The sequence below is a fragment of the Kogia breviceps genome, chromosome 16 (genome assembly GCF_026419965.1).
Source record: "Kogia breviceps isolate mKogBre1 chromosome 16, mKogBre1 haplotype 1, whole genome shotgun sequence".
Lineage (NCBI taxonomy): Eukaryota > Metazoa > Chordata > Mammalia > Artiodactyla > Physeteridae > Kogia > Kogia breviceps.
In genome coordinates, this window is record NC_081325.1 from 18,903,439 (window position 1) to 18,916,611 (window position 13,173).

The 13,173-nt window shown below is 35.3% G+C and overlaps 1 protein-coding gene across 19 annotated transcripts in view; it reads right to left on the reverse strand.

Moving 5' to 3' along the window:
• SETDB2 (SET domain bifurcated histone lysine methyltransferase 2) overlaps nucleotides 1–13,173 on the reverse strand; it is an 85,070-nt gene that overhangs the window by 65,917 nt on the left and 5,980 nt on the right. For 17 of the 19 annotated variants that reach the window (XR_010837139.1, XR_010837140.1, XR_010837142.1 and 14 more), the window contains 4 exons: nucleotides 11,999–12,364; nucleotides 5,680–5,805; nucleotides 4,107–4,172; nucleotides 1,154–1,250 (listed from right to left, as the gene is read on the reverse strand). Coding sequence is in view for 9 of the 19 variants with exons in the window: in XM_067016317.1 (XP_066872418.1) it covers nucleotides 1,154–1,250; nucleotides 4,107–4,172; nucleotides 5,680–5,805; nucleotides 11,999–12,014 (305 nt within the window). In the remaining 10 variants the exon portion in view is untranslated. Of the gene's footprint in view, nucleotides 1–1,153; nucleotides 1,251–4,106; nucleotides 4,173–5,679; nucleotides 5,806–11,998; nucleotides 12,365–13,173 lie in introns of those variants that run through there. The other 2 variants (XM_067016315.1, XM_067016319.1) reach the window with 1 other exon arrangement.

A 13,173-nucleotide genomic window follows, 5' to 3' on the forward strand; every position in this document is an offset into this window, starting at 1 on the left:
GTTAGTTCAACTAGCTTACAAGTACTCTTCTGGTGATTAATTTAATAAAAATCAAGAGGTGTAAGGTTCAAGTTACCAGGCAATTAACAAAGGAGAATAGCTTCCTTGGTGGCGCAATGGTTGAGAATCTGCCTGCCAGTGCAGGGGACACGGGTTTGAGCCCTGGTCTGGGAGGATCCCATATGCCACGGAGCAAATAGGCCCGTGAGCCACAACTACTGAGCCTGCGCGTCTGGAAGCCTGTGCTCCGCAACAAGAGAGGCTGCCATAGTGAGAGGCTGGCGCACCGCGATGAAGAGTGGCCCCCGCTCACCACACCTAGAGAAAGCCCGCGCACAGAAACGAAGACCCAACCCAGCAAAAATAAATAAATTAATTAATAAACTCCTACCCCCAACATCAAAAAAAAATCTTTTTATATTTATAAAGAAAAGTTAGAAAAGCAGAAAAACATGGAAATGAAATACTGATATGAACCTCAGAAGTGATTCTTTTCCTAAAAATTAATTTTTAAAAAAAGAAATGATTCTTTTCTTATCTGTGCTTCATTTCATAAAACAAATGAAAGAAAACCAACCTACTACAAATCTCAGGAGTTCAGTAACCTAATTTCAATCCAATTTTGTGGGGAGGAAGATCAACTTTCTTACATGGATGAAGATACTTTACTGGAAAAAAACAAAAACAAAAATAAAGAAAACCAATCCTATGCAGAGTGCTGTAGACCTAGTTACTGACCCTGCAAAAACACAAAAATGCTGTAAGTAAACAACGGATACTTAGGTAAAGCAGCGTTATCTGCTATTGTCTGCATCTTTCTGCCAGTCTCTGTCTGGGTAAGGGTAAACTGATGATAGTGACTACTTCTATCAGTCACTATAGGGGCTTCTCTGTTTTTATTTGGCTTGAGAACTGTTTTGTCATTAGACACCTTGAACTACAAGGCAGAACATGGCTTCACAGAATGCCAACTGATTTCCCAGCTCTTGACAAGTCTGATGTACATAAAATACACAACTTTTAAAACTTTTGATGGGAAAGCATCCTTTTTTATATTTTTTATCTACTCTTACGTCAAATGATTAGCAACAGTAAATCCCTTTTTGGGAGCAAAAGCATTAATGACATAAATAAATTTAACTTATATACATACAGAGAGGTATAGTCTTCTGGAAAGGAGTCTTCATGTGATGTAGAGGGCAATGAACTTGATTTGTTTTCCTGTGCATGCTTGGTCACAGATGTATGATCTACATGAAAAAATTACAAACTTAACAAGAATACCAAGTTAAAAATCACTCACTGTAAAATCTAAATAGTATCTTTATTGACTATATATATATATAGCCCTTAAATCTGAAAATATATTAAGATTTCAAGATTGAGCCAAAAAATTAGGTGTCAACATTTTCAAAAACATTAAGAAAATAAGATAGGATAAAATAAAAGACTTAGAAGAGATTTCTACTGCAGAAATTGTAGTTTGGCCAAACTTTACCTGAATTTTAATCAACCTTTAAAGTGAAACATCAAGTATCCCTATTTCTGCTTGTATTTTACAAAAACAACATAACTCTTAAAGGCTCTATTAAGGTCACAAAATGGAAAGTTTATGTATCTTTTGTTTTCTCATTGTTCTATTACTATCTATTTTTTTGGGAGAGAGGGAGGTATTTGGGTACCTCTTTTTGTCTTTCCATTTGTATTTTCATATTTCTCTTAGTTTCTCCTATATCTTTCCACACTTAATTTCATCTCATTTGTTGTCTCTTCTTTTTCAAATTCATCTATGCTAACATGACTCCACTATAGAAATAAGCTATGTATTTAAATGAAAAAGTTATAGATTTCCTGCTCCAATTTTGAAAAAAATGGATATGTAGAATATTCTATGTTTGGTTTTAAAAAATTGTTTTTAATTGTGCTTTTTCCTATGCAGTGGTGGACCTTAAGAAAAAAGTGGTGGACCTTAAGAAAAAAAGTGATTCTCATCCTGCCTTAGATTTTTAACTTGCATTGGTCATTTAGTGCAGACCACTCTTATTAAAAAGAAAAAAAAAAGTTTAAGTAAATAAAAGAATACTTTAAGTTATAATCCAAGGTCATCCTTGGCTAATCAGAAAGCATAAATAACCCTCTTTAGTTATCCAGGTGAAAAAAGAAGATTTAAAATCTGATAGTTGAGAGCTGAGTAAATAATATAATAACTGATTAAAAATTAAATAAGTTTAACAAGTTAAGAATTTCCCAGCTAATTTCTTTGAATGAGCCATATAAAGCCATATTAACAAATAGCAACAAAACAAATAAATATAAGCATAGTTAGAAATAAGATTTACTAAAAAACATGGAGATTTTATATTAACCATTAGATAAGGGGAGAAAGGAGAAATAATAATTTCTTTCAAGAAAACAGTATCCAATTCTTTGTATGGGGATACAGCAGATATTTACAGAATTATACACAATCAAAGAAAATTAAAGGTAATTAGTGGTTTGGAGAATTCAGGCTGGATATGGGATGGCTTGTTTTGACCTCAACACCAAGTCCTTTTGTTTCCCCCAGTCTCAATATTCCTTTTAACATAAATACTAACATGAATCTTTATTACTAGAAAATGTTTAATCCCTACATACGCTAGCAATGTCAATTACACAACTCCCCAATTACTTTTAAAACATTGCTCTACCATTGGCAAACATATACTTTTATTTTGATAAATTTGTTACACTTCAGATGAACTATATAAAAATATGAAACTATAGTAAATATTTACTCGGCATTTCTATTGATGAAATTATTACTTTAAAAGAACCAAAACAAAAACCCAACCTACTTTCTTTTAGTGGGAAAGATTGTTTCAGAAAGAAAAAAAGAAAAAACGTTGTTTAGAATTAGTTCCTCTTACCACCTCCTGCATTTAAAAGCTTCTCTCTTGCAAAGCAAATGTAATCCCTTAAGGGTGTGTTGATTCCAAGTGCTATTGAAGGATACTGAGAGAAAGACTGTTTTCTTAAAAAATCTAATCTAAAACTGTACATTAGCTACTGAAATTGAAAATACTTTTGAATAACAAAAGCTTTCTTTAAAATAAACTTGGGACTTCCCTGGCGGTCCAGTGGTTAAGACTCCTCTTTTCCACTGAAGAGGCATGGGTTCAATCCCTGGTCAGGGAACGAAGATCCCACATGCCTCAGCACAGCAAAAAATAAATAAATAAAAAAATAAAAATGAACTGATGATGTTAAGCCATTTTTCAGAGATTTAAAACCTTATGGCTCCAAATTATGACAGTTAAAATAATTACAATTTGTTGAAAATATTTACCACTATTAATTAAAATTTAGTAAATGTACCTCCCTCAACACTTTAGCAAATCAGTGATAGTCTAAGATTTATAGGATAGTGATTCTGATAAAATAACTTGCTTTTTAATTTAAAAAATTTTCAATTGATGTATAGTTGATCTATAATGTTGTGTTAGTTTCTGGTGTACAGCAAAGTGATTCAGATATACATATATATATAAAAATGTATACACACACGTACTTTTTCATATTCTTTTCCATTATGGTTTATTATAGGATATTGCATATAGTTCCCTGTGCTATACAGTAGGACTTGTTGTTTATCTAAAATAACTTTTCAATTTTTCTTTTTATAATCCTGGTACATTATCTTTGTTCAATTACTTCTAAAATAAATTTGTTAGACTGATGGTCTAATAATAATCTAGAAATGAAAAAAATTTCTATCAATTTATCTATACCAGAATGTACCTTTTAGTATTGTCCTTTACACAAAGTATCAATAGGTTTATAGTGGTTTGGAGTCTTGGAATTCTATTTGCCCTTCTTATAGTAGAAGCATTTTTGAAAAAGAGATACACTTGTTCATTCCTTCCCAGAGAGGTTTAGTAGAGTATGCATTTCCTATCTCTGGATGGGTAGGACTTTTCATTTACTAGGGAAACTGATTTCCATATATGGATCTTACAGTTTTATTTTAAACTGTCTTCAGTTAACTTGACATAATTAAGGCTGGCTTGCTTCAAAGCAAGAAAACAGCAGAGAATATTCTAGATTGGGATTAGAAGTGTACATACCCTTTATCAAAGTTGAATTATTATTTATAGTTGCTTCCTTCACTAGAATCATTGCTTGGATGTATTCTGTTAAGGAAAGGAAAAAAGAAAACAATCAGCAGCAGTATCATCTTCACTCAAGATGTCAGCTACTGTACTAGGCAATTTACATTCTTTATCTCATTCAATCTTCACAACTCCTCTAAGAGGTTCTTATGACTATCTACTGAATACATTAAAGACAAAGAAATTAAGGCCTAGTGGTTAAGCTGTTTATTCCAGGTCAATAAGCTAGGAAGTGGCAGAACTGTATTCAAACCTAGATATATCTGATTCATGAAGGAATAAGAAGGAATATTAAAATAAAAAATAGTATTAATTTTGTGGACAAGCACATCATAGATTAATGTCATAAGAACATCCATAAAGTATTAAGAATATCTTGGGGAAAAATAAAGGATAGTCAGGGGAGATTTTGCTTGAAAATCATATGTTCTGATGGAATGAAGGAAATTTCCATATAAAAGTCTATGTTCTAGGGCTTCCCTGGTGGCACAGTGGTTGGGAATCCGCCTGCTAATGCAGGGGACACGGGTTCGTGCCCCGGTCCGGGAGGATCCCACGTGCCGCGGAGCGGCTGGGCCCGTGAGCCATGGCCGCTGAGCATGCGCGTCCGGAGCCTGTGCTCCGCAACGGGAGAGGCCACAGCAGTGAGAGGCCCGCGTAACCGCCAAAAAAAAAAAAAAAGTCTATGTTCTACAACCACTTAGGTTGAAGACAAAGAAGCAGAAAAAATACTTGGTTGACTGAACTGACTGCTTATGTAGAACACAAGGTTTGCTTTTTGTGTTTTTTTTTTTTTCTTTTTTTTTTGCGGTACGTGGGCCTCTCACTGCTGTGGCCTCTCCCGTTGCGGAGCACAGGCTCCGGACGCGCAGGCTCAGCGGCCATGGCTCACGGGCTCAGCCGCTCCGCGGCACGTGGGATCCTCCCGGACCGGGGCACGAACCCGTGTCCCCTGCATCGGCAGGCGGATTCCCAACCACTGTGCCACCAGGGAAGCCCAAGGTTTGCTTTTTGAAGACTACTAAGGCAAGTTCTGTTTAAAGCAGGCAAAATATATTTACATATTTACTTTTATATTAAAAAAAAGTTGTCTCTGAATGATTGGGTAACAGATAATTTCTGTTATATTCTTCTATATGTACCAAATGTTCTACAATGAGCAGATATTAGTTTTGCAGTACACCCCCCTCACCCCCCAAAAAAAAGATAAAATGAGGGAGAAAAAGGTAGCCTGAGATAAACAGAGATAAATTCAGCAGCTGTTATTCAAAGTAATCAGATTCATCCAGTTTTACAAAATGTCCACAGTATGGTAAAAACAAGTTTTTATAGAAGCGGGGCACACACACACACACACACACACACACACACACACACAAAGCAAGTAGAACTGATGTTAGGTTCTTAAAAAACAAAAGAAGTTATTTGACTTTTAAAACGAACAGCAATACTGGAAACAGAATTATACTATATTATCAGTGGGTAATATTCAGCATTAAATGTACTGAACGTTTTTATTGCTTCATACCTTTATTTGTGGCAGATCCATCTTTGATCTTTTGTTTCAGTGACTGCAGCACATTTTGCACTTGTTCAAATATGAAATCCACTTTCCCATCATCTTCTAGCTCCATCCAGAAAGTTTTTGCATCACCTAAAGAAAAAAATATGTGAATAGCCTAAGAGCTCAATAGACATAATTTTCCTAAGGCACATGTTATTAAAAATATACTTGGTTTCAAAATCAAAATCAAAATTTAATTGGCCTATTACTTTCCTTGAAGAAAAAGATTTTGGTCACTGTTTCTTTACAACGACCTACAAGCAAAAAATATGACCTGGGTATCTCACTTATTTCTGCTAATTAAAAAAAAATGTGTTGAAAACTTTAGTGACACTTTTTTTAACTTTAAATGCCTAAACAATTTATTTTTCTTTCTGTGTAGTGACACTATTTCTTGATTGGAAAACAGAAGGAATGACTTCATTCTAGGGATGGGAGTGGGTGTATTTATAGACATGTTCATTTAAAAAATTTCAAGGACATAACCTCCACTGAGTATGGAAGTGGAGAGTTCCAGAAGGAAACATCTCAACAACTGTTGAAATAACTAAATGTCTAACAATAATGCTTTAAAAACTATCTTTGATAGTAACTTTTTTTTTTTTTTTTTTTTTTGCTGTACGCGGGCCTCTCACTGCTGTGGCCTCTCCCGTCGCGGAGCACAGGTGCCGGACGCGCAGGCTCAGCGGCCATGGCTCACGGGCCCAGCCGCTCTGCGGCATGCGGGATCCTCCCCGACCAGGGCACGAACCCGTATCCCCTGCATCGGCAGGCGGGCTCTCAACCACTGTGCCACCAGGGAAGCCCGATAGTAACTTTTTAATAATTATGTTGACTTAAAGAAAAATGCACAACCTAAAAGTTGCACATTATGTTTTATTTTGCAAACTACTGAGGACCACAGCCTGGGAGACAGCCTCTCAGACAGCTCTGAGGAATGGCTCTGAAGACGTAAGGGAGGAGCCAGCATATACATAAGGTTTTTTTTTTTTGGGGGGGGGGGAGTGGGGGCTGGGTGGTGGTGGTAATAAAACATGTAGTCAAACATCAAAAGATTACTGCTAATCACAAAAGACAGACATCTCAGTTTAATGATTTTAGTGCTTTTCTGTGTCTGGTGAGATGCAAGAGTTTGGGCTCACTGAAGTTATTCCTCAGACATGCTTCTTCACTATCTAGGACTAGTATCCGGTTTTTCTACACTCCGAATTCCCCTCAGGGCGTGCTGCTGGGGGCGGATGTAGTGGATGCCGGCTTGATGGCAGGCAATATTCACTGTTTACTGAAATGGCAGGCAACATTTTTTGTTCACACTTACAGGAGGCAAAATAATGTTTAAACCTTTTATAGATAAAGTTATATAAATAAACCAACATTTCAGATGCCCAGCAAGCTAACACCTTAATCAAAAATTTTCTAGTGAAATCATCCTTTCAAAGCTGAAAACGGAAATACGAGAAATGCAATTAAAATAAATTGGCAAAAGTCAAATCTTACACCATGTTTAAAAGTAACAAAAAATACCTAAAATGTGAAACACAATTTATAAAATATATAAAATTAATGTATAAAATGTTTAAAATGAATAGGGCCTTAAGCAAAGGAGAAATATAACAATAACTGCACTGTAGAAAGGTCACTTGAGAAGCCATTGGGAGGATTAATGAGCAGACAGTGCAGTAAGTTTACAAAAAATACATTTTTCTTAATATTAAAAATTAAACCCAGAACCTCCAAGTTGGTAATGGAGTGAGATTCTTCAAAACAGGCTTAGGACTCAGAGTCCCAACTCTCCCTGGCAGTCATCTAACCAAAGGGGGGACCTCTGGCTAATGAGGGCTGCTGCCTAATTATGCTAATTATGGCTGCTGCCATAGAAGCCTCAGGAGGGGTGGTTTCCCTGTTAACTCTCTGGCCTGATGTGTACTACACAAGACTAAGCCTACTTTTCCTTTTTCCCCATAGCACAGTTCAAAGGTTTCAACATTTGAAAAAAATGCAATGTGAAAGGACAAAAAGAATGAGAAATGATGTTTTAGAGACAGACAGGGGCTGTGACATAGCCTTGAGTGCCATGCTAAGCAACTTTATTTTTATATGGAAGACTATGGGGAGCCACTCAAGAGGTTTAAGCATCTTATTATGTTATTAATTTTGCTTCTTAAAAATATCACTCAAGTGGCAGTAGGAACAGGGATGAGACAAGAATGATTTCTACATTTCTGACTCAGGCAACCATATGTATAATAATGGTATCCACTGAGATAGGGAATAAAGGTAGAGAAACAAGTGAGAAATTCAAGCAGGGTGAGTAAACTGGATACACAGGCTCCAGAGTAAGATCTGGTCCAGATATACAAATTTTGGAGTCAATAGCACACAAATCCTTGCTAAAGCCACAGAATAGATGTGGTTAGAGAGAATTTGTAGAATGAGAAGAGGGTCTTCCGTAGAACATCAACATGGAGTGCTTACTAAATACATCGATAATGACCTAGGTATGTGTATACGTATATATCTATATTTCTCCATCCATCCCTTGAAGAGCTTCAGGGCATTGGTCCAGAGAATCTCTGAACAACTTTGAGTCTGTTATCCGCAGAGTGTAGTCTATGAACTCCTGGGAGTTGCCAAATCCTTTCAGACAATACGCTAGGTCAAACTATTTTAATAGTAATATCAAGACATTATTTGCCCTTTTCTTCCCTATATTGACATTAGCTGATGGTTCAAAAGCACTGGTGAGTAAAAATGTTGGAGCCTTAGTGTGAATCAAGGCAGTTGCACCAAACTACTAATAAGTCATTGTTATTATTTACCACCAATTTCACTTAAAAAGGTCCTTGATAAAGCAACATAAATAATTACCACAGTACGATGGCTGTTTCAAGGAAAAGCACTAGGGAGATTGAGTTGTAAGCTAAACTAGCTGTTTTTCTTTTTTTTTCCATAGAAAACCATTTTTCCTTAAAAGAACCACTAATAAAAATTACGGTTTTTTCCAACTTGGGTGTTTGGTACACATTTTCTCAAACATGAATAAAGGGAGCCTATCACTTGAAGGACAAAACTAACAGCATTTGTTGCTAATGAAAAATTCAAGCTATCAAGTTAAAATTGAAAATTTAGAAAACTTGCATCTGCCATGGTAAGCTTGAGAGCTTCTCAATAACTAATCACTTTTTGATGAGATTGGCAGCAATATTAACAAATGTAATTTTTAAATACTGTATGATTAAATGTGTCAACATTTGGAAAAATTTGCATAATTCATTGAACCAATGTTTTCCAAGTGGCCAATGCATGATGTTATAAAATCATACATGTGTAAAAGGCCCATCAAAGTGCAAGACAAACCAATGGATTTTTTTTTGTGTGTGTGGTATGTGGGCCTCTCACTGTTGTGGCCTCTCATGTTGTGAAGCACAGGCTCCGGACACACAGGCTCAGCAGCCATGGCTCATAGGCCCAGCCGCTCCGCAGCACGTGGGATCTTCCCAGACCGGGGCATGAACCCATGTCCCCTGCATCGGCAGGTGGACTCTCAACCACTGCGCTACCGGGGAAGCCTCCAATGGATATTTAATGTAACATAGTGTAAAAAAAGCTCACTGATATGAATTCAGATTCCACACTATAACTAACCTTTAAGGAATGACTACTTGTTGAGTTTTGTAGTTGTATCAAAGAAAAATATCCACAATTATCTGAGAGGCTATTAAAATATTCCTCCTTTTTCCAACTTCTTGTCTGTGTGAAGCTTCATTTTCTTTATATATTTACACCAAAGCAACATATCACAACAGACTGAATGCAGAAGCAGATCTGAGAATCTCTCTTCTATTAAGCCAACTATTAACGAGATTTGTAAAAATCTAAAACAATGGGTTTCTCACTATTTTCATTTCAGAAAATAGTTATGTCTACAAAAATGTAATTTATGTTAACATGTTGGGTTTATTATTAAAAATAAGCCAATTACTATTTTTGAAGCTTCTCAGTTTTCTAATACAGTAAATATGAATAGATATTATCCACATAAACAAAAGTTGTTAGGGGTTTTAAACACTTTTAAGAGTATAAAGTAGTCCTGAGACCAAAAGAAAGTTTGAAACCGCTGGCCTAGATAACTGTCCAGTGAAATTAGTACTACAATCTGTAAACAATCCGCATATTACAAGTATGTTAAAGGGTGGTGAAACTATTCTGTATGATACTGTAGTGGTGTATACATGACATTATGCATTCGTCAAAACCTATAGAACTTGAAAGCACAAAGAGTGAAGCTTAATGTATGCAAATGTTAAAATATCATTTAAGAGATCAGGGATCCCAGGAAGGAATGTATACACAACCTCTCTGAAGGGCTAGGTGGAAAAGGTGCTGACCTAAATAACTCTGGAAATAAATGGACTCTGTAAAACTATAGGCAAAAGGAAGTTGCACAAGCACTGAGGTGTCACACCTGGGAATAAGTTTATAGTACTTCTGATACTGCTATACATATATACTAGAATTGAGCAATTCAATAAATGCATAACAGATAATGGGAATTTATAGATAAGCAAGGAGAGTAAGCTAGAATAATCCAAGTGGTAATGGATTAGAGCCAGAAACATTAGTATAAACTCATGTTTAGCTCAATACAGATACAGATGGTTACATATAGAAATATTTATAGATATGTGTATATACAATTATATTTATATATACCTTGCTCTGTCAGCTGACAGGGCCAGAAGCAAGACACCCCAATAACAAATAAATACACCTACTGCCCAGATCTTAGTTTGTAATACCATTCTCCAATAAAAGGAACCAGGAGGGCTCATTCAAGAAATGGCTCAGGGCTTCCCTGGTGGTGCAGTGGTTAAGACTCTGCCTGCCGATGCAGGGGACACGGGTTCGTGCCCCGGTCTGGGAGGATCTCACATGCCGCAGAGCAGCCGGGCCCGTGAGCCATGGCCGCTGAGCCTGTGCTCCACAACGGGAGAGGCCACAATGGGAGAGGCCACAACAGTGAGAGGCCCGCATACGGAAGAAAAAAAAAAAGAAATGGCTCATTCTAGGACTATGGCAGGAAATATACAAGATGAGCCTGGAGCATCATACAGTACCAGAAAATAAGGAAGTGCTAAAAACCAAAAACAAAGAACAAAACAAAAACCACCTACATTGATGGGGGTATGTCAAAGAGACAGGAAGCTGACCAAAAGAGCTCCAAATGCCTAATCTTGGGACAATTGGAAGAACAAAATGAAACAGTACTGGATTATAACCCAAAGTATAAAGTAAGTATCCATGAATCCATACTGATGTAAATAAATTATTGAATAAATACATATACTGGGGAAAGGAGACAAATCTCCCTTGCAGAAGAATTCTGAATAATTAATGTAAATATTCTGTTCTCAAAGAGGAGGAGCATAAATTCATGTTCCTTAAGTATGGGCTACACATAGTGAATTCCTGTCAAAGAGTATAGTGGAGAAAGGGAGGAAAAAAAAAAAAGAGTAGTAATTTACAGTGGAGAAGCCACTTAATGCTATGTCAGCCAAGTGATCTAGCTCAACATCAGCAGGTGAGAAATCATGTTGGTAACATGCACCCTTGATATCATTTCATAAAACTGACACTTTACCTCTATGGTCTTCCTCCCCCAAATCCACTACCCCAGTCTAATCGCGAGAAAAAATAAATCAGTCAAAAAGTCCAATGAAGGGGCATCTTACAAAACACTTGGATACAAAACCTTACAAAAACAAGGGAAGTCTGAGAAACTGTCATATGCAAAAGGACCCTACGGAGACATAAGTAAATGTAATGTATCCTGGATGGGATCCTGGAATAGAAAAAGACATAAAGTAAGGAAATAAGAATAAACTATGGACTTCAGTTAATTATAATGGGTCAATAATGGTTCATTAATTGTAACAAACGTAGTAGCCAAATGTAAGATTTTAATCATAGGCAGAACTGGGTGCAGAGAATATGGGAACTCTCTGTACTATCAATTTTTCTGTAAATCTGTAAGTTTTCTTAAAAAAAGAAAGTGTATTTTTTAAAAGTACATTAAGGTACTGACTTAGGGTTACAGATACACAACTAATTATAAAGACAATCAAAATTGTTGCTACATGAGAGTAAATCCTATAAATCCTTAATTCTTTCTAATTCAGAAAAGTTACTTGCACAGAAAAACCTTGAAAATTCCACAATTCAGCTTCATAAAGTAGTCTATATACTTTTAAACATAAAGTTTAACAATGGTTTTTCAACCTACCATTTTTTTCTCCCATCTTTTGGCGTTGTTTACAAACATAAAATTCTTCAAAATTAACTTTATCAAAGAACTGAATCACTTTGATTGTAGAATATAACTGGAATCCAACTGTGGTCTCTATGAAATTTGCAGTACTCAGAGAAAATACATCATTATACCACTCTAAACCAAATATTCTTTGATACTTGAATTTTCAAGTAGAAATTGTGGTTGAAGAAACTTTCAGAAATGATCACTAGTCCAACTTAATGACAAGTCCATGCATCTTCATCAAGTGAATACTTATAGTAGTATCAGATCATTGACAATATCATTTTAAAAATAAAAACCAACTCCATCTTTCGGTCCATGAATGCATGAAACATTCTGTAAGGAAAACAATAGGGAATGGTGCATATTTGTAAATAACAAAATATATAAGAAAAAAGAGATTGTTATAACAATAGCACTATCTTTTAAAACAGCATGAACTATTATGAAAAAAGAATATATATTAACTGGAAAAACATGTAAAATATCAACATTAGGAAAATTACAGAAAAATTAAGAATCATCTACTTAATATATATGTTAATATAAACTATCTCCATTTTATAAAACTTTAAAAAACTTTTAAAATGGGGATAATAATGCTAACTACCTCAAAAAATTGTTGTGAGGTTAAGACTTAATCACCTAGAATAATACCTGGCACATTACAAAGGACTCAACAAATGCTAACAATTATTATTATTCTTTCAGTATATATACTTTTAAAACAAAATTTGAATTTTAGTATATATAATTTTTTATAATCTTTCATTGATAATACATCCTGTACTTTCTCTCATCATTAATGTTTTCCCGTAATATGACTTTTAAGTGGCTGTATAATGTACTTTGGTCAATAATCCATATATTAAATTACACTAAAGGACAATTATTATGTTCTTTAGTGTAATATGATTATAAACAATAATTATGCAATTATTAAAATTTAATAAGTTAATAATTAGTACTATAAATAAACCTCTATAATGTACATTTAGATTATTTCTATTTTTCCAGTATAATAAATAAGGCTGGAATCTTATGCACATCTCTGATTATTTCCTGAAGATATACACCTAGAGGTAGAACTAAAAGGTCAAAAAGAGATCAGCAGTTTTAGTCTCAAGATGTTAGTCAACAAATAA